The 22955-nt window shown below is 34.1% G+C and overlaps 1 protein-coding gene across 4 annotated transcripts in view; it reads right to left on the reverse strand.

The window, feature by feature from the left end:
* Nucleotides 1-22955, reverse strand: part of WDR11 (WD repeat domain 11) — a 44527-nt gene that overhangs the window by 11928 nt on the left and 9644 nt on the right. Inside the window, exons 5-19 of one of the 4 annotated variants that reach the window (XM_050712026.1) lie at nt 22563-22746; nt 20353-20518; nt 19452-19566; nt 18310-18505; nt 16463-16566; nt 15755-15931; nt 14636-14720; nt 9804-9910; nt 8255-8330; nt 7034-7142; nt 6595-6719; nt 6013-6160; nt 5543-5649; nt 4947-5061; nt 3014-3185 (exon numbers count right to left, since the gene is read on the reverse strand). In XM_050712026.1, the coding sequence (XP_050567983.1) occupies nt 3014-3185; nt 4947-5061; nt 5543-5649; nt 6013-6160; nt 6595-6719; nt 7034-7142; nt 8255-8330; nt 9804-9910; nt 14636-14720; nt 15755-15931; nt 16463-16566; nt 18310-18505; nt 19452-19566; nt 20353-20518; nt 22563-22746 (1986 nt within the window). Of the gene's footprint in view, nt 1-3013; nt 3186-4946; nt 5062-5542; nt 5650-6012; nt 6161-6594; nt 6720-7033; nt 7143-8254; nt 8331-9803; nt 9911-14635; nt 14721-15754; nt 15935-16462; nt 16567-18309; nt 18506-19451; nt 19567-20352; nt 20519-22562; nt 22747-22955 lie in introns of all 4 variants that reach the window. The other 3 variants (XM_050712028.1, XM_050712027.1, XM_050712025.1) reach the window with 3 other exon arrangements.

A 22955-nucleotide genomic window follows, 5' to 3' on the forward strand; every position in this document is an offset into this window, starting at 1 on the left:
CGAGGGTTAATACTCATCGCCCCAAAGGGATGTTGTGAACTTAAATACCTGTTTATATTTGCAAAGAGACAAAATGAAAATTATAGTACTGTCTGTGTCATACACATTTAAAAAATCAGTAATTCTGTATTCAATACAAGGTTTAGATGATCCATAGAAAATGCTACCCAGTGACTTAGGAGTAAAACACATACGAACCAGTTACATTATTAAATAAGTATTCAGCAATTCCCTGTACTCCATATGCACTGAATGATGTAGGAATCCTGTAGATGTGATTTTGCAATTAAAAGATATAGCAGTATAGAGGCAGAAGGACACCTAAATCACAGGCAACCTTAATCCTGGCGTACCGTTATTTCAGCGTGCTTGGTTTTAGAACATTAAATTTTTATAGTTCAACATTACAGAACATTTATTTGATAAAAAAGGCTGTGATAAATTATGTTTTCCTACAAACACCCCACACCATAGCTCTCCACATCACAATCTTGTTACGTGCGTCATAGCCAGAATCTACATGCTTTAAGAAGATTAATGAGGCATGGCAGGACTGACCAAAATGCTCACAACAAAAGCAGTTATTTAGAACACCAAAAAAAAAAAAAAAAAAAAGGAAAGAACTTCACATTCCTCAGTAGTACAATAATGAGGCAATTTAATTATTTCCTGGAAATACCTGATTAGACAAGCTCTAGGGAACCTGTACAGATGGCCTGGGCTTAAAGTAAAACAGTAAAAGCAAAGGTGTTTAACAAAAGCCCTCAAAATCTATCATGTCTTTCTCTAAAGAAAGGGAACCTCTTAAGTACTCTAAGACTACTATGTTAAAACCCCAGCCTTTTGTTCTGGGATCAAGCTCAAGGACATACAGACCATATTCATCCTTTTTTAATTTTCTATAGGGTACTTTATTGTAAGAATCAGAAAAAAATAAGAATATTTTGGAGTAGCTGCCTTGGAAAGAATGGGACTTGGGTAACAATACCGAAGACTTATTTATCCATCAATATTGTTTTATCTTCATCAGTTTGGTGATGCTTCTTGGTGAAACTGACTGTTGTAATTCAATCTCATTTTCCTCTGAGGATGATCCTGTGCAAGTATTCTTCCATCACCCCTTGCAGAGCAGCCTGGCCTTACTTTGACATGAGTTCTCAAGAGGTCAAGTGCACAGGTCACTCTCCTGTGATAACCAACATCAAAGACATGGAACAAACTGTAGCTCAGAAACACCTCTCCCTTTTATCAGGGTGGCCAAAAAGTTAATGGTAGGTCCAAAACTGAGCATTCTGCTGTACTAAAGCAGCTATCATCACTACTAAAAGAATAAACTTACAACCATTAAAATACATCTCTACTTCAATTAACAAATGGAAGTCAGTTATTCCAATACTGAGGGCCTAAAAATGTACAATGCTACACTGTATTGTGGTTTAAAAAAAATCCCACTTGAGTAAGAATTATTCGAATTGATATGTGAGAATTTATAAATATGAGCAAATTACATATATATTGATATTTCAACAGAATGGTAGAGAGTGCTATTATTTATACTGGGAGATAACCTACTCTGATAAATCTCATTTTAAAACTCAGAATTTCTTTATTTTTTTCCTACCAATTGGAAAACACTTTTTGGTATATGAAACTGAAAAACTTCTATCTGCATTAGGCAGATGCCAGCAGGCTGTTTTAAGTCTTGCAATATATTAACTTCTGAGGGTTTTGTAAGAAGATATTGCTAAATGCCTAAAAGCTACAGCTAGATTACAGAGAAGTGAATTTTGATGTCCAAGAAACAACATGACAAATTACTTGTTTGACAGCTGAAATAAAAATATTTTATTTTAATGAAAGTAACCTAAGAGGCTGTCAGCTTACAAAACAACACTGAAACTTGTTTTTAAGCCCCCAGCTGAAGAAAATTAATAAGTAGTAGAACAAGGCAGTATATCTTTGGAATGTTATTTACGTAAAGATTCTGTGCAAATATATTCAAGCATGAATGCAAGTCTGTATTATTACTGCCAGTGTGGTTTGTCACAAGTAAAGCAAACAACGTCAATTGACAGAATTTTCAGTCCAGAAAGGTTTCTTAGTTACTGGGTTATTACTTACCAGCAGCTTACCGGAAAGAAACTGTAATTTATTAAATCATGGCAAGGACTTGGTTTTAATTTTCATTTGGAGTTTCCCAGATCAGTAACAGAATTGCGCATGTGTGGAAATCATCTTTAAGGTACTATCATTTAGGTACACAAAGAACTGTGTAATTAAGCTGATCATTTATCTGGTTTAACTTGGTTTCTTTACAGAAAAGTTGACACTACTTTGAATAAAAATATTTAACAAGTATAATAGCAATTTAGACAAAGCATTACTCATTTTGAATAGCAACTCACTGCACAACTATTTCAACTGATTCCTGCTTTAAAAATTGTATTCTCTAACTCATAATTTCCTGCATTTACTATTTATCTACACAGTTTGTCTGTCCCTTAAGACTGACAATGTAAAAGTAAAAAAATAAATAAATGATGTACCTTAAGTATTTAAATTCTCTGCTTAACTCTCTACTTAAACATATGACAAAAAATGTCAAACAGCATTAATATTTCAGAAGTCAGTAGGAAAATCTACTATGAAAAGGCAATGAATCAGTCTACAAACTTCCTTTCATATCTGCAAATATCAGAAGAGACTTTTGACATATCAAATATTTCAAAATAATGTAACCTATTTCAGTGATGCTTTTTAGATATTCTTTTAATTTATATTCCAAGTAAGATATTAAAAAATATAGTTTACTCAGGAGATTAAGCTTGTACTGAAAAAACACCCACATGTCCTAAGCCTACAAAATTTAGCTGCAACTATGAAAAACACTATAGGGATACCTAATTGTCTGCATTCAACAATTCTATTTTCTATTAAAATTGGTTAACATTTTTATTGTCCGCTTTCAAAATGAATTATCTAACAGTCAACAACAAAAAAGAAATCAACATACCTATTAAGTCTTGTTCATCCATTCTGAAACATGATGGTTTCATGGACATCTCTAGAACTCTAATGCACCCATCATCTGAGGCCAAAATCACTTTGTCTGAAGTGCACCAGTCTACATCCAGGATCCGGTAATTGACATTTCTTCCACTTCTTAAACTGCTCACCATTTGTACCTTGAAAAGTTGAGATATGTTTCATTTTTAGTAGGCTCTCCATCATGCGGTGTAAAACTCTGTCACATGCCCATGAGGCATACCACAAAATTTGCAATAAAAGGTGAAGTTAGTCATAAATCATTTTAACGATGGTCTCCTCTGGAGAGTAGGAAATTTAGAAACCTGGAAGTATGGCACTTGGTTGCGCTGAACCTGTCCTTTCTTCCAATCAAGAACTAAGAAAAAATTCTTCTGAGCACAGCTGCATAACGGTCTTTTTGTCATCTTTTCTGAAATAAGATTTCCTTGGCAAATTGGTGGAAATGTACATTCCCTTGTTAATTCCAATCCCTTAATCTAACATAAAGACATCAAGGCAGAAGCAACGTCTCATCAATTAACTCACGCTCTTCATAAACTTTCTTGATAAATATTGACCTTGCCTAGAAATATATTTAGACATAATATGAACGTAGCATTATGGGAATATGGTGATTACTTGTTCACAAACTCAGAGATAAACAAAACCTGAATTATATTTTAACCAGTAGTTAAGAGATTTTGTAACCGTTCTGTAATATCACAGAACATTACTATTTTTAATGTAAAGAAATATAATGAAATATTAAGAAAGCCTCCACTGCAATCAGTATTCCGCTGTTTCCCTTTACTTGTTCTAGAATAAAACATGGAGCTAAGAAAGATGTAATGTACGACAACTATAGAGCATGATTACTCTTCATTAGCACCGAGGGAATTGAGAGAAAAATGTGGAAATAATGGTTAACTGGTTGTTGGCAAAAGAGAAGTTCTAAGGAGAGGATTATAAGGATAATAGGCCTGAGACTATTATTTTTACAGATATTTAGGAAGATTTTCACCTGAAATCACTAATGCATTTTAAATGCTTCCATGTAGGAAACTCCTTCTCTCATCCCAGAAAGAGATGAGGAAAACCTACTGGAAGAATGTCCAATGGCATTAAAACTCTTCAAATGGTCTTGAAGGAGAGACTCATGGGTTAATTAATATTCTGCTCCTCTTACACAATTCACAGTTGTTGGTCATATCTGCTGTCCAACTATAATCATCAGTAGAGATTTTCCTATTGCTCAAATTCAGTGTCTGAGTTAGGAACTAGCGCTCACTATGAAGCGAGCAGAAAAAAAATAATCTTGTTTTGTAACCTAAACTTACTCCACGGGGCTAAGTTAAAATAAGTATATTTATCTTTCCTTCCACATGGTTACTACAATCCCCTGGCAGAACTAAGAAGCAAACCCCAGAAGATTTCTGAACATTTCTTTATTACATCTCTTTACTACAGAATTTTTTAATAATATGAGAAGCCAGACAATGTTAATTAACAACTACCTAACTTTCTGGTATTCCGATATATTAAATCCATACGCATACTCTTTAATATACACAGAAGTTAAGAAATCTTTAGTAACAATACTTTCTTGTCCAAATATTAAAATTCTGATATTGAGCCCTTTGGTATCTTCAATGTCTGTCTCAAAAACATTACAAGAGAATGACAAAGAGCATCTCTGAGACACTGTCAGCTTTCTGAGTGAAAGGTACTTCTCAGTTGATGACAGCTTAAAAATGTTTTAGAAGAACTGTAGGTCCTCTGAGAGAAGCCATACAACTTTATTATACAACTATCAGCAAGAAATCATGACTAGGTAAAACTTAATCCCCGACTCTTCATGATTTTCAGAAGCAGTAAGTATATTTTTCAAAAAAGCACATAACAAAACACAACATGTTTACCTCTTTTGAATCCCAAACTTCTGCTCCATCATTGTACATTGCAATAAGTTTTTGATTTCCTTTCCCTGGGGCAAAACGTATCTTTTTCACCCAGCTTCGGTGTGTAGGAATCCCCCTAAGAATAAAATAGCACAAGAATTTTTATCATCATTCCATACCTAACATTGTGGGCAATTAAATCCTTTCTGTGAACATTACACATCCTCATATTGTATAGAATGAGGAGAACAATCCGTATATATGCACGCAGGCACAGATGGCTATCCAAAGTATCATGAAAAGTAATAAGATTAAATGCCCGAAAAAATTACTACGTACTTAACATTTTGAGAAGTCACTGCAGATTTAACCTAATGAGAAAGATATCTAGCTAATTTTATAACTTTGATAAAATGTTACTTCATCTGAAAATACAAAAGATTAAATGTAAAGAATTGCAATAAAGTAGGCATTTTCTGAAATTTTATTCTGAAGTCCTTGCATTTTTCCCCTCATATACCACAGATGATCTCCTACAGTGAAGGACAAAGATGAAGGAATAAAACCATTCTAATGCTCATCATCTCATGCTTGCCAGACTTAATTTGCACTCGTACCTGGATACTCTAGCTTTCAAATCCCAGAAGTTTAAGTTTCCATCAACATCTCCAAGAACCAAGGTATCCCCTTTCCAGGCAATACATGTAATGCTACCCATACTTCCCTGGAAACATTTCAGAAGCAGAATAAAATATTGTGATTAACAGAGCCAAACAGGAACAAATACTTCAACATTAGTATTTCATTAACATATATAAATATTTATGAAATTAATAAAACAAATGCTTCTCAGTTAAAACAGAAAGAATTCTATTCAATGTAAGCAGTTTTCATGTCAGTCATCCTCATGAAAAATCTTAGGTTTAAAGCAGTGGAAATCGCTTCTCTATCTCTTGTTGCAATGAAATGCCCAGATGTCAGACTTCATTTTATGCACATCAGAAATAATAAATCTGAAAACATATTCTTTAACTTTTCCATAATTTTGGAACCATATCATAGCATTATATAGAAAATTGGAACTTACATCAGGAGGAATTCTTGCACTATCTTTTACCGAGTTTCCTTCTACTGTGAGATGGTAAACCTGCCCATCAGCGTCCGTAAACACAAAGTGCTCCCTGGCAGAAATGTTCTGGCTCAGTTCTGATTTACTTTCAGCTTCCTGTAACAAGCTTTAAAGCGAACACAATGAGACAAGTCTTTCTTTCTTGAAATCAGAATTGCAAGGCAAATTCTCTTTAATGCACAGAAGCAGCAAAAAAATACACGTTTCCTACAAAACAGTTTACCAGAAACAACAGTTAACTTATTTATACACTTGTGGAAAAGTTCAAAGGGCAAATAAAGGTTTTACTTCAAGAACCGGGTAACTAATGGGCTGCGATAGACACAAGTCCCACTTGGTATACTGGTTTTCCCACTCAGCAGTAAACCAGAGTTCCCCACCTAAAAGCTAAAGGGAGGCCCAGAAAGTTGTTTTACCTGATATGTACTCAAAAATCAGCTCACAATATTCTGTTCTGTAGAACAACAGCATAGAGAGGAAAAACAACTGATACATACAAATACATACAAACTGATACATACAAATCTGAATCACAAATACCTGATAACAGATGATTCGACGCTGCTAACTTCAGTATCTGATGCAACTGTCTGCCGGGCCATGGCCTCGCGGGCTGCTAGCTGCTTCTTCCTCAGGCTTTTCAGGTTATGAGAAGGTGACCACTCCTGTGAAAAATTGTTCAGGAAGCATTACAAGCATTTACTCCCTGAATTTACTGGGGAACTTTCTGTTAATTATAATGATTTCAATGAAGACTGCTTTCTCTGACACATCCCTCCATCACTCAAAATGCAGATCAAGTATCCATCAAGTATCTCCTTTTCTTACCAAATTTGATAACAGACAAGGGAAAAGGAAGGGGGAAAGCACTTATGCATATGCTATATATATAACATTTTGATACAGATTTGTTCATAGATTTTTTTATACTATCTCAACAAATTACATTCAACAAACAGTAAGAAAGACTATTCCTTACCAAAGCAGTCACTGTAGGGAAGTTTTTAGACATTTCCCTGAGTAGAGTGCATGTTCTGACATCCCAGATTTCCAGTGGTTTGTCTTTAAATATCACAGCTAGATACTGCCTGAAACACACAAGAATTTACCACAACAGAAATAATCATTCTGTTTTAATTTTAGCAGTTTACCTCACACGTTTTTCCTGTCAGCGCTCTCAAAAAGTGCTGATATGGGAAAAAAAAAAAAAGAAAAAAAAACACCTCAAAAACTAAGATGGTACAGAGTACGTTAATTTGGCTCAAATCCCAACCCAAAGTTTGTGATTTTCTTGAGTTACTTTGGTGCAAAGACTGTCTGAAAAAAGGTCCTCCTTGACGACTAAAAGACTTAGAAATTTCTGTCAAGTTGGTGGCACTGCTCAGTTACTGTACAGGAGGCAAGGGAAGGAATCCAGAGAAAGCAGCAGCACCTCTAATTTAGCCATATTCAGCATGAGTTGATGACTGCAAATCTATCAGTAAGACATACTAAGTCTGTGGTTTGGATAGATTTATTTCTCTACTCCAGACGCACTTCCCTAATCCAGTGATAAACGAACATAAAATCCTCTTAAACTGAACCATTTGTCAGTCATGTCTTCAGACCTTTCAACTGTACAGCTAGATTAGTAATAACACCTTCAATCTCCTACTTTTCACGTGGCATGAAAATACAAACAAGCTCTGTAGTTTTACGCACTCTTCTCAACTGAACTAATTTCTATTCATACAAACTAAACTTTCTTGTTCTCACTTAACATTCTATAGTCTCTCTATCTAAGCACACTTTTGTTCTTAATTTTTAATGTATTGGCAAGACCTTATATGGCTGAATTCCTAAATTCTCTGGACCACATGCACAATTCCCAAAATATTTCTCTACAAGCTAGAGAACATTATTGTTTTTTCTCCATTGCAAAGAGAAAACTTTGAAAATGTAGAGACAATGTCTTATTAAACTCAATGCTATTTTAATTACATTTATAAAAGAAAGTAAAGCAATCTTTTTTGATTGGATTCTGAAGTGTGTGACAAAGTCAACTGCAGAAACACAGCTTTTGCTCTTGAGTATGCTTTCTCTTGATGCTGTTGCATATTCGTCTATCCTATCTGAAGTGTTTTTTCCTGGTATTTCTGTTATTTCTATTAAGCAATGAGGATCTGCATATACCACAGTAAAAAGCTTACAATATACTTACTTCAAATGAGACACCTTTATCATTTCAATAGCTGGCTCATCACTGCCTCTCTCCCCACGAAATGCAATGCTCCTGCCTGGATCACAGAAATGACATTGGAGGAAAACAGAAATACTTAACCATGCTGAACTAGAACATCTCCAAGCAACCTGCATATCTGACATTGTTTTGTCACTGTCAAAGTTTTACTGTATTTCAAAGGATTGAATCATAATGGAAACTGTACAGTTTAATATAATTCCTAACTTGTTTCTGGAGCACAACGACTGAAACTGCATAATCAGCATTATGTAAATCTATACAGTGTTCAAAGAGTTATCATTTTTCACTCATATACAATGAGATCCACTCTTGGTTTCCCAAGGAGGAATTTTGAGAAAAAATTCTGAGTAAATTTCAAATTCTGTAAGAGAAATAAACTTTGCTATAATATTATATTTAGAAGTAGCTTCAAAGTATTTCCATGGTGAAGTACCAACTCATTCTACACTCAGAAGAACCATTATTTCGCTAATGATCTACAAACACCAGAGTATCATAGAATCTCTTACACAAGCTTCTCTCCCTCCTGAGCTTTCAAGGGAAACTCAGGTTTTCAAACTTACTTCTCTTGTGCCTACTCACAACTAAATAACTAGGTTTATTCATATTAATGGCACGAGATTAGTAATCAAGAATCCTAGCTAGAACTCCCATGTCAGGGGCCAGCCTATAGGAAACCTTCCAGCTCTGTATTCTTCAGTAATGATCAAACACCTTAGGAATTTTCTTCCTTATCTCTGTTCAGAAACATAAATGAGAATTTTGTGTAAGTGCTCATGAACTAAATACAAATCAGCAGAGTTTCCCTGGACCTAAAACAGAAAGTTGGGATAATTACTGATGGAAGAACCAACAATCAATTAATCAGCTATGCCATTCTTTTAAGCTTTATAAGAGGAAATATAACATTTTAAAGCAAACCATGGGCTAAGGCATCAGGTATTCCCATTTACTTGGAACTTGTCTACCTGTGGAAATACTGCACCTTTTATGACTCATTATTATAAATATTTCAATACTGAATTACAAGCTGAGTGAAAAATCACAATCATATGAACCAAATTTTAAAAGTTGTGTATCTTTTCTGTTTTATTTAAACAAATGAACAAAGGACATTTTCAAGAAACACTTAAGAATATTAAACTCAGAAGAACACATTGAAACAATGGACTTAGGATCTGACACATTGGAAACACACGCATTTTGTAAACAATCTACACCACTAATACTCTTTGTGTGAATGCTCCTAAGGTTCCTGCTGACGCACATGCTTTTAGTCCAAGCCTCGGGTAGCTGTACAAAGGTATTGTCCCAAGCCTGCCTATAGAGCACCAGCTGGAACACATTATGTGGTTTTCACAAGGAAGAGCACAATCAGTTAAGTTCCTATGTACTATTTTATCATGACAACAGAAGAAAAAAAAAAAAGTTGTAAGAACTTTAATTTGTGACTCCCCAGCAAATGTGTCAGTCAGCCTCTTGTACAGATTTCTCGGGAAATACTAACCTGTTGGTAGGTCCACCAGCTGCAGCTCGTTCCTTACTAACCCCAAATTGTTAGGTGTTGATGTGGCAAAGGAAATAAAACCAGACAAGCTTATCCACTCTATTCCCCTGTCATCAGAAGAGAGCACACAGAGCTTATTAGCTGAAATAGTCAAATGGTCAGAAAATAGCCTAGACTGAAAAACAGCTTTTTATTTCATGCATATTCTTCAATTTGAAAATGGCATAGAAGCAATTTTCTAAAGTTTATGGAAACATATTTAAGCATAGAAAGAAGCTACACATTTACAACTACAATACAAATACAATAACAAAGTTACCAAAGAAAATTAAAATGAGCTTTCTTTTAGGACTATACTGATAATTAAGTTCTTTGGTTAAACAAAAATTTCAGTTAGAAACATAGGTAGCTTTTGTGAAAAATCCCTCACATACTCAGCACTACAGTAGACTAAAGGCACTGCTCTGATTAAACCGGTGATTTACCAGATGGGAAGAACTATCAAGTAACTCAGCATGGAGAAAGGGAAAAATATTCATACAGATACCAGGGCAGGGAGATATGTATCTTGCAGTCCAGAGAAAGGAGAAACAAAGGCGATAAAAGAAGGGAGGCCCTGAACAGGTTTCAAAGGTATCAGAAACAAACTGACAACCAAAAATTTTTTTTGCCCTTTTAGATAATGCAAAGGCAGCCACAACCGAAATACCTTGAGGTGTTACAAGGATGTAAAGTCTCAATGTCTACAACCTAATGTCAGAAACTCTTCACTCAGTAATTCTTGAGATACACCACAGGCAGCAAAAGGATGGAGAGCGACGCTAGGTGGTACTGTTCCAAAACACAACAGCCCCGTCCCTCCCCATAGCCCACACACTTCGCGCCAGCATAAATATTTGAGTGCTTTACCTGCAAATTAAAACAAGAACTAATCTGAAAGAAAACTGAGACTGTGTCCAAGTTAAATTTAACAGATATGAAAGGATTTAGGTTTTCCTCAAATCTTTCAAACATAGACTACTTAAAAACTGTCTCCAGGACAGCTAGGTCTTCAGTTACATCATTTGTAAAATCACAGTCTGTTTGCAAGAATATAGGTGAAATATGGGACATATTTATGATTTACTGTCAATAAATCCAATTTACATCATATTAAGTAGAAGTTTCCTAAGAAAACAAAAACCATTTCCGTAATATTTTATACATACAAGTTATAGCCATGTTTATCTTTATTTTCTTAGATCAAGCTATTAAAAAAAATGTGAAGTGTTACTCCTAAGTTCTCAAGAAAAGTTTAAAAATTTAGGACCCAGTTCTTTCCCCACCAGGGCCTATGAAATTTTAACCAATAACTTCAATCAAAACAAGAAATACACAATTATTAATTGAAACATTACAAGAAAGACTTAATAGAAAACCACGATTGCAGTAACGTGTGACATTTCAGCCTCAAATTTTATTATTATTTGAAAAGATCTTACAAATCTCACCATTTGAAAGTAATGTCTTCACAATGATTCCTGATAATCAATGGATAACATGCTAATTCTGGTAATTCAGGGCCCTCCTGAAGATAGCCAACACAAATCAAACTTTGATTTCAAACGTAACTATCCAACAGCGCCTGTGAAATGGCTCAACAAGATCCTTTCAGAAATCTGATGACTTGTTTACAGCTGCCGTAGAGCATCTGATTTAAATCAAATCTCACCCATGTCCTGTTTGACTTGCTGGGTATTTGCAAACTCTTAAGGAAGGAGCCTCATTTCCAGGGTAAGCAATGGATCTCCCTCTAGTCTACCCATCTAGCTCCTGCTAAGTACCAATCTGGAGAGTTCCTGAGCTGCAGAGATTGTGTAAAAGCCGTTGAAAGACTCCCAAGCTATTCACAGCCCACTCATTTCTTGAACCCATTTATACTTTCTGCCCCCCACAACTTTCCGTAATGACAACTTTGGAGTTCAACTGAATACGCAGGATGTCATTGCTACGCTGCTTACCCTTATCAGATGATGCATGTTTACAAATGCACAGAAACAAGTTTAGCACACTAACATGCTAAAGTGTAGAGCAAAGTATGGCAGAAGTGGCAGATACTTTACATTCATCTTTTTCTATGTGAGAAAAGTGTCTTTTTTCAAGGTGATGACTGTTTGCAAAGCAGTTTCCCAAAGCATTATCTTCAATTCAGCTGTCAAAACTTGGATGTAATACAGCAATTCTCAAGTTTTGCCTGCAGGCCATAAACATTCTACTTATAGTCAGTGAGATTTTAATTTTTAATTTTAAAAATTAAGGTTGTTGCCACCTTGAGCTTGTTGAGCTTCAGGAAAAAAAAAAAAAGAGAGAAGTACTGCTCTAGGAGAAGTGTAGAAGTACTGCTCTAGTCATAGCTACCTACAGGGGAATGAGCATTGCAAACACACCACTTTCAGCAAACAAGGAGCTACACCACAGGCATTTTATGTACATGAAGCATATGTTCTCCTCTGTGCTGAACATGTACTATCATCACCTATCTTACCTTAATAGCTTATAAAAAATTTAGACTGCTCCACTTAGAAGACAGGTCAGGTAACAGGATTAGCTACTGGATGGTTAAGAATTAATTACACTCTCTGTATCCTAAAGGAACAAACTGACCTCCTCCTCACAGCTTCTTCCAGCCAGTACACATGCTATGATCTTCCTCTGTTTTTTGCCTCACTTATGCTCCTAGCACAGCCTGATTAACTTTTCATCTCCATGTGCTCTGAAGCATTTCTGCTTCTTCTTGCCCTGTACTCCTAAGAAAAAGCAAACTGAACTCAAAGGAAAAGTATTTACCCACACAGTTCTAATGAAACAGGGAAATAGCTAAGTAATAATCATGGACAAAATGAATATTCAAGGTTACTCTTGCATATGAACTATCTAGGACAGAAAAACTATTCTCCCTCGTCCTAAACACAATACAGATCTGCAGAGATCTGATTAAAAAATAAAATTAAATTAAAAAATCAGCAGGTGACCACATATGTATCTTCTACCAAAAAAAAAGACATCACTTTCACCTCCAAAAAAAGCGTCATAATTGCTAGCATCTAGACATCTCATTGGCCGATATTTTAGCACATTTGACATAAAAGTGACAGTTGCCATTATTAAGATCCTTAGTTTTATTACATTTTTGTCTTAAACTACAAGGCACTGAAAATTCTGTTGGCATTGAGTTACAATTCCAGGGTATTATCATACTAAAATAATGGAGTTCCCTGAAGCTGTATTTTCAGTTAAAACTGAAACAGAGGCATTATGCAACTTATCTACATTCTAGATGTAAAGCAAAAATTCTCACTGAAGGAAAAAGCATTGCACTCCATGAATGTTAATTTAAAAAAAAATCAGTGCCTTTTTCTCTATTGCTTAAAGCACTCCCTTGAACTTGTGAAAATTATGTAGAAAGTCCTCAGACCACTAAGATCTGGACAAAGAAACTAAAATAAATATTTAAAAGATTTAATCAGATAACAGTTTATGACTGTGAGCATTAAACAAAATTCACAATCACTTTTTATTCTAGAATTACCATTAGTGTGAGGACAGTTGCTAGGAATACAATGTATTCTGAACGTTTTTCAAACGTTGCAAAAAATTTGCAAAGTGAAAAGTACCCAGTAAAAATAATTCCAATAATACACAGAACCTAAATGAAATAAAAGATAAAAATAAAATCATTTTTTTTTTCAAAAGTATATTTCCTTCTGTCTCCCCATTATTAAATCTGTGAAGTGCTAGTTGTGGTTTTAATTTTGAATTCTATAATCATTGTAGTGAAAAAAAAAAAGAGCAATAGTATCCACCTAGGCTGCATAACAGAATATAAAATGAAAATAATTTTGTCAAGTAGTTAATGGCATGAAAGAAGAAAAAACAACCAACCCTCAAATGGATTAGTGCCTACTAATCACACCACAAAAGCAAGTATGTACAAATATGCTCCTGTGATTTTGGTGGTAGATTCAAAGCAGGTTTACATAATCAACTCTCTTAGATCTAGCTATTCTGAAACACCTGTTCTTCTTATCTTTTTGTAGAACAAACAGTAAAATGAAGATGTTAGCCTGAAGAAGGCTTCATGCCACAACTCTGATATACACTTTTACTAATATTACTACTAAAAATAAATATTTTAATTTTCATACTTAAACCTGTCTGGAAATACATATCTAGCCAGCACTATCTTGAATACCTTTGCCACTAGTTATGCCACTGTGTAAACAAAAAAATCCAAACATGTACAACAGCTTTAAAACTTACTCTGTTCCTACTTAGGTTACACAAATACTGAGTCCTGTATTCAATACCTAAAATCTTTTAAAGGTAAAATTATTTTGACTTCAGTTAGGGCTAGACCTGTCTCAATAGAAATTTCAGACACAAGTGAGCGAAAGAAATCAATTTTGGTGTACAAAACAGAATTATTTCAAAGAACATAATGTGCTAGTCATGACTACAAATAAGACTCTGAAATAGACTTTCTTGTGCTAAAAAGACTTCTTTGTACCACAGTGTGCTAAAGAGACTGCAAGTAGCTGATATGCATCCTGGATCAGCAGGCACAGAAACAATTTAAATATTTATAGTTCAATGTAATTTTCACTCTAATTTTGACACTGCATTACTGCTTACATTCAGCAAAATCACTGGCAGGTCAAACTACTCAACAGGTAATTTTGTTGAATGCCATTAACAATGAAACAAGACCCGCCCCCCCCCCACATTGCTTCTTCAACATAAGATGTTTTAAATTTTGTCTCCCAGAAGGATTATAGTAGAAATGAAACTCTTACTTGACTTCACAGGAATGGATGCTTAACTCTTTGTGTAAGAGACCACTTGTGAGATGAAACACCAGGACAGAGCCATTACTTGTACCTACAAAAAGTGATTATTTTAATATATATACATATATATACACACACAGACCAGTTTTATTCTTGTTTTTCATAATTTAGTGAAAACGCAAGATTTACAGCTATTTCTCCTTTTTTCCACATGTAACTATTGTAAAAAAAAATATAGAAAACGTATTTTGATTTCTAGTGTTTAAATCCCAAATATTATACCCTCCAAGGTTCCGTGCAGCCAGCAAAAACAGTTTGGGTCAAGACATTTCCCTGAAATCTGTCTTTGTAGAGCCTATAGAAAATCTATTGATTCTCCTTGTATTTTCACAACATACACAGTAGCAGGAGAAAGGAATGATTTTGTTTTGATTACTCAAGATGAGCAAATGCCTCAAGGAAGAATATTAACTGTTATCCATCAGTAATCCTGGGGAGAATCATATGTAGATTTTACCAAATCATTAAAGTAATTCTGCTTTCTCATCCCTGAAATAACGACCTTTTTCAAATTATAAATTAGTAACTTAGTAGCTATTAGCTTCAAGTAGATCAAATACCTCCTGAAACATTTAAAGTTACAATTTTCTATTAGACACTGGGAAGACTTACTCATCCTCTTTTTCCTTTACACTCATCAACTTTATTTAAACACAGTAATGGAAACCTAAAGAGCCATTCAGGTACCATAAGTTTAGAATGCTACAGACGTTGCTCTAAATGCACTCTACACCTACCTATTTGCTTCTTAATCTTAGTATTTCACCTGTTCTAACAGCTACAGCTTATATAAAAATCTTAGAACATATATATGATGATAAGATAAACACAATCTTGCTAAGATATTGTAAATTTTCACGTAGCATTACTTTAGCTTGAGGCAGGAAAAATGAATCTGAAATGAATTCTATGAACCCTGAATGCAAACTAATATGAGGGTCACTATTTGTGATTAATTACACAGGAACAAAATTAGATTTTTTTTTCCTTTGTTAATACTATATTTGTATTTAATCTAGAATATATAATTTGCAGACCAATTGATAAGCTAGTCAAGATACTTACCAACAGCAAGGAGTGGCTCATACTGTTTAATGTTTTTTGTTGTAAGAGGTGGGCACATACGGATAGCAAATGGAGGCAAAGGAAGTCCTGAAAGAAGTCCAGTCAGCAAAAATTTGAGGTGCACTTCTTGCAGAAAAGAACTTTTTAACTGTTCTTCTCCAGCAACTGTCCCTTGCCCTGCTTAAAAATTAAAGCTCTTGTTAGTATTCAATTTTCATCTGGTATTACAGCAAGTTATCACACAGGAGTTCATAAAACAAAAATTACAGATCATCTAAACATACAAAATATCAAAGCTTATTAAAGAGGCATTTCTTCTTGTTGAACTCAGTATGATACAACTTTTTGGAACACAGTACTTCAGCTAATTTCTCCAATACTGCAATATTAACTTTCTTTCCTAACATTTAAAAAAAAAAAGGGGGGGGAAGAAAAAGTGGAATAATTTCAGTCTTCTTACAGAATTCAAGAGTCTTTTTCTTTCTACTTTTGTTTTTTTTTTGAATGTTGGCTCTCAATATAAAAGCCTAGAAATTATTAATCTAATATTTTCTTTAGCAAACGAGAACTGTATTTCTTTCTTTCAGAATTACTACTTAATTTGTGTAAAAAATAATTCTAATATATGGAATCTTAAGTAAGCTGAAATGTACAAGGATTCAAAAGGCCTAAAAACCAGTAGCAGTAATTAGTGGAAGATATTCTTACCTATCATGTTGTCTAGTGAGAGGTCAGGAAGTTTATTTTGGAATGCTCCTACAGGAATTCCACAGAACGAGACTGGAGAATACAAAGGTGATGCACTTGAACTGCTGTAAAAGAAATGAAAACAAGTTTCTAAAGCAAATTGGATGACCTGCTTACTCAAGCCCTTAGTTTAGCTTTTTCCGAAGTTGCTCGTTCAGTATATCTACTGCTTATTACTTGCAGAATATTTTGACAAGATTATTCCCAACATTTACCAGAAGATAATGCACACAAGGATGTACATATTTTAAAATAAGTCTAATTTTCCCTACACAGATATTTGTAAGAGAAAAACAGACAGATGTATTCCTTGTTCTGAAGTGCACTGAAACTTTACATGGAGGCTTTTCAATACATTGTTAATATTTAGAGCTACGTTAAGGAATACAGCTAAGAAACATTCATTAATATTTTGACATTTAAGAACAGATTACCAAACTTTCGCTCAGAAAAAATTTCTTACATGGGTTCCAGTTAACAATACCTAGAGCTGAAGCAATGCCTTTCACCTAAACATAGAAAACAACTGCCTTTTTGTATACAAAGCTACAACAGAAACATTACCTATGCTAATATTCTTGTGAGATATCTATTATGCATCATTTTTTTTTTTTTTGAGTTATTTTCCCCAAGAGGTGTGACTGGGTTCCAGTACAATCCATAGCTGAAAGGGATTCAAACAGCCCCTGCAAGCTTGATGAATTATATCCAGCTGGGCTGAGGACAGGCCCCTGTGATAAGCAAAGACCAAAGACTACTGACTGCAGACAGCTGTACACAAAAAATTCAGTTTAAGGCACGTACAAAGCCTTTTCCTTCAAAATTCCAGTTTAACAGACTTTGACTTCAAATTTTAATTAAGACTATCAAACCCACCAAAATCATGAGCTACTACAGGAAGACTCCTTAAAAACCCATTAAAGACTCCTGCCAACTAGAAATATGGTTTATTTTTCGGTACAATCCAACCATATCCAGATTCTTCTACACTCAGTGGTTCTTACAGTATTATTACATTTTTCCTCGTTATACAATCATGACAAAAATCAATGTTTTAGAAATGAGCCTAGCAATCCAAGAAGTAAAACTGAGCAACATATAGATCCTAAACAGCTGTATTGGCTATGCATCACAAGGAATCCATCTAACAGTATTTGGGGGAACAACAAGAATAAAAATGTTAAAACACTGAGCAACAAAACAATCTACGTTGAAAAACTGGTATTTGTGGCATTTAAAAATATATTAAGATTTTTGTATTTTTTTTTATGACGGTAAGTTATTTATATTACCCAATAGTATATTAAAACTTTACTGCAGCAGAATGACTTCAATGCACTCCATGTTCAAGGAAATATACTACTCCATACAGCATTTTTAGAGAGTGTTCAAAATTTAGAACTGTAAAGACTTGGCATATAAAACTGTTCATTGTTTACACAGACATATTCAAGACACCTACTATGCACTCATATTGCTTTGTGTCAAATTCACACAAATCTACGTAAAAACCTTCTTCCTGCTAAGAAAATAATCTTTCCAGACTAATTTCATAGTCCTTTCATGTGATTGAAACTGAGGGATTCATTTCTGAGGAAAATTATACAGTCTGCAGAAAGCCAAATGAGAAAATGTTCCCCTAAAATAATGTGATATTCATTCTTATCTTTTGTTTCCTTATTCCAAACACCTCTTCCCCTCATTCATACACATGTATAGCACATCACGCACAGAAGCACAATACCATTACTTTCAGAATATAATTAAGTGCCATTTGTACATGTAACAGAAAAGAAAAATCCCATTACCTGTTACGCAGATTTCTGCCAGAAATACTGGATTTTAATTCCCAGATCATTACCCTGCCATCACTGACAATGAGAGCTGCCGAATTCTCATTCACAGGGCAACACACCATACTGAACGGCCGAACTGTTTTTGTTACCCTAATTGCATCACACTGACTTCTTAAATCATAAGTCAGTTCCTGAACTGGGTCCGGATCTGTAACATCAATGTGCCACAAACGACCAACAATTAAAACAGAAAACATGCAATGTGATCTTTCAGCAGAGGTAAGATTGTAGAGTGACAGAGCTCTTTCGCTGAAATCTACATGCTTCCTGCACAACAATAAGCAAAACATAATCAGACTTTACACTGTTGATTATGCTGTACAAAACATATGACCCTGAAAATTTCCTCAAAGTTTAACTTTGTCTTAGAAGTGGCTTACTCTGCTTGAATCTTGCAAAAATCTAAAAAATTATACTGTTTCACATCTGCGCAGAAAGCACATCTGTTCTCCACAATTGAAATCTCATTTGGTTTATTGGTAAAACTGGAAGCAAGTAATGCTGTAGCTTACTAAAAAATTAACAAACTAACAAAACCATAAAAAATAAATTAACCAAAAATGCCACTTATTTAGTTGTACATAACTGTGTTTTACCTTCTTTCTTCCTGTCTCCTTCATTATATTAAAATTCATTCTTAGTTATATTTCATAAAAGAAGTAAAGGTTTAATAATTTAGAATTTAATGTAAATTTAAGCCCACATCTTAGCTCTAAAATCAATTCTTCCAACCGACCAAATAACCTCCCAAAATGTCTGTTTTTTTGCAAAGTATTTTTTTTCTTAAAGGTAAAACCTACAAATAATCTTGTATATAAAACTTTCCCATATATGTAACCATTACCACTTCACAAATAAAGTAATACTTAGTGATGAAAAGATTTTCAGGATATATCTTATTTTGCATTAGGTATCAGGGGAATCAAAAACAATTTTTTGTAGAACACGATATAAATTTAATGTACTAAGAGAAAAAACATTGGAAAAGTTGCAATTAACCATCCTGTACAAGGCATGATGGTTGACACTGGTGCTAAAGTATTAACTAAAATGCCTCAAAGTTAATTTCTGGCCATTACTGGCACAAAACTTACCTGGCTCTTCATTAGGAGTTCCAGTTATACTGCAGTTAGGTCTGCGAACTCTTAAAGTTATACAACCATTTTCATGTAGGCAAAATAGCCCATCACGCTGAAAACACGGAATTACCTAGGCAAACAGATAATGTATTACCAAAATTTTATTCTTTGCTAAATATGCTTGTAATTTAATATTCATGATGTATTCAAGACAATCACAAAAATTTTACCATTAAGGCAACACTTAAATGAATTTCTATAGCTACTAAAGCAAAGTCAAGAATCAGTGACAGGAAAAAGAAAGAAAGAAAGAAAAAAAAAAAGGCAAGAGCTGCATATCATCTATTTTTATGATTGAGAAATTGTTATATTTTTTAACTCATTATTAAGGACTACTTTCCAAATCTTAATCAAAGTGTAAAAATATACTATAGCTTATTGAGGAAAAAAGCATGGCTCTTAATAATCTTGGAAACCATATTACTCAAATCCCACCTAAGACACAACCATCCATGGAAATCAAAGAATTTAATGAGGTTGTCAAAACACCTTTTTTTTTTTTTTTTTTTTTAATGAACCAGAATACCGTTATTATCAGGTAACTGAAATTAAACTAGTGAATCAGCTCACAGAGTCCCTAACTTAAACAGCTTAACCAGAAGAAAATGAAATGTCCTTTCTCCACAGCACTATTTCCACACTGATAACTTCTGTAACACCACGAAATGAAGTGGGTTTGTAGCAGACTTCAGAAAACTAAATTAAACAGTGCTTGGTTCAGAAGACATTTCTCCTGGCAAGTTAACTTCTTTTCATCTTCTAGTATTCATCAAAACACAACTATCCGTGGGTCATGTACTTGTAAATGATCGTAATAAACCATTACAATGACAGACACCTATCAAATTTTCATTACCTGTAGGAAAGGCACACCTGTTCTTTCAATGGCAATCACACCCACCGTCTGATTCACTTCCAAGTCAAGAATCAGAATTTCTCTGGGATACAGTAATAGCATGTAGTTTCTTTTGGAAGGCAAGTATGACAACTGAAGGCAGTCATTAAGTGTTACAGATTCAGCACTGCAAAATGTCAAAAATAAATTGTAAGTGGTCCAGAAAAGGAGAACAACTTTAATTAAGTTCGGTATCAACAAATATTTGAAGTTCAAAATAAAATTAACAGTGCAAATGCTCCTGGAGGTGCTTTTCTTTCAAGCATTCCCCATTTTGATAATTGGGAAACTACAGACTTCTATTTAATTAGTTCAGCAATGAACAGCATCACCTACCTTCAAAAGACACACACTGTTGCCTTTTGTCCAAATAAGATTATAGAGTAATTTTTAAAATAATGGTTAAGTCAAATTGTACAAGTATAATTCTTGCACAACACAAACAGAAAGCAATTCAGTTATGAACTGTGCTAGCTGCCATGCCATTTACTGGTATTCATGGGAAGTTACCTTTAAATATATCGCTTCCTTCAAATTTGTACTGTGTGTATTACTTTATTTTGAAATAAACTGAACTAGCTTATCAAAAACACCAGTTTTCAAACTCAGAGAAAGTAGTAAAGAACAGGAATGTTCATTATTTTGTTGATCAATAGGTGATAGACTGCAGTGTAAAGAGGTTCATTAGGTACACATAATGCAATGAACTGTACATAAATCACATTGAAGAAAATCATCCTCGTACTGCGTTCAGTTCAGAAACTCTCTTAACTGATTTAACGTATCATCTCTTTCAAGGGGTTTTGTTTGTCTGGTTTTAATCTCATTCTGCCGTACACTAAACCCCCCTTACATGGTTCTTGCTTCTCATTCCTTTCTCCAGGACTATGAATCTTCTGTTTGTAATCACTTTCCTGACAATTTCCTGCTCCTCTTTCCTCAACGTTTCCCTAAATTAATATAAAACCAGATAAATCACTGCTGCTACAATTTTTCTTCCTTTTTTCCCATTCTGGTCTTTTGTGGTGTTCCAGAGAGAAAGGAAGAGATAAAAGAAATTACTATCATATCCTTGGCAATATTCATATACAGCTTAAAATATAGTTGGAAGAATACAAAAAAAAATGGCTCTTTGTTGATATACTGTTATTATGGAGCATACAAAAGGTTGCAGCAGCATATGTACTGTCCCAATATTTGAAAATCTGGTGCTCTATCTGATCTAGTACGTCAGGCATCACAGAAAACAAAATAACCTTTAACCTAATATAAAAATCTTAATATCTTAAATGATTACCAAATAACATATCTTTAAGTTTTCTCCTCAGTTTGCAATATAAACAGCTTATTAAAACAGAGTATAAATTTCAAACCTACACTAAAGTTTCATGTCAAGTGCTAACTGACAATGCACTCTGATTAGTTGGTTCTAGTCACTATTACTACATAAATGAAAAGTGAGAAAGGAAAAACTAATTGCACCACAAAAAAAAGGTCAAGAAGTTCTAAAAAAATCTTAAAATGCAACATCTTTGGTTTTAAAAGGTCATAAAACACATAAATATGTATGTACAAATTCTGTTTATACACTTAACTTAGAAAATGCCTGTTACGGCACTATCACAAACTACTTTGGGATAACAGCTCTTCACAGGTATTAGTACTTGAAGAAATTTTATTTTATTATATCCTTTCTCATTCCATAATTAAAATGAATTACATTATCCTATTTTCATCTTTTACCCATCCCTCCCGCAAGAAAGATGTTTCTGAATGTACACCTGCATGACAATATAATATAGGCACACAGAGCACAGTTATGTTTTAAAAAGCAAGCTGCAACTAAAATGAAGAACTGTTTTTTGAAAGGGTACATCAACTGTATCAAACTAAGGTACATCAACTAAGAAACAAAGGTTAAAGCATGCAATTACTAGAAGCCAAACAGACTTTCCTCACATTTTACAATGTTTTCAAATGCACCTTAGTTTCAGGGCCATGAAGACAAAGAATAGAAATTGCTATTCTCAGTCTGCCTACTCCTTAAATAAATTGTTTTTTTTTTTAAAAAGTATTATCTTACAATATTTAATCTAATAATAATCTAATAATATCTATATAATACATAGGTATAAAAAAACATTACCTGGGAAGAAATATTTGCAACCTACCTTGGTTTTTCATTACTGATTAAAATTTTCACTTTATCAAGGGCCTTTTTGGCCCCTGTAGTAGCAGCCAACTTGTGAGAAGGACTGGAATGGGGACTAGAAATGTAAACCTTCTTCCCTGAGCTGGCAGGAGCTTTCGAAGGAGAGAAGTCGGAGATGAACACTATTCCTTCACTTGTGAGCACTGTACCAAGAAAAACAGATTTTACAAAATAAAATCTGCAATTCTGTTGAGGTGTTTTATTTTAACGAAATTTTGGTGAGGAGAAGTTATAATAGCATTATTAATACATTAAGATGGAAAATTCATAATTCTATCTTACAAGCACCTTCTACCAAAAGAGCAGAAGACGGTCAACTACTATTAATGAAAATCCATGCAATTATTTCAAA

Source organism: Cygnus atratus, chromosome 7 (genome assembly GCF_013377495.2).
Source record: "Cygnus atratus isolate AKBS03 ecotype Queensland, Australia chromosome 7, CAtr_DNAZoo_HiC_assembly, whole genome shotgun sequence".
NCBI classification, from domain to species: Eukaryota; Metazoa; Chordata; class Aves; order Anseriformes; family Anatidae; genus Cygnus; species Cygnus atratus.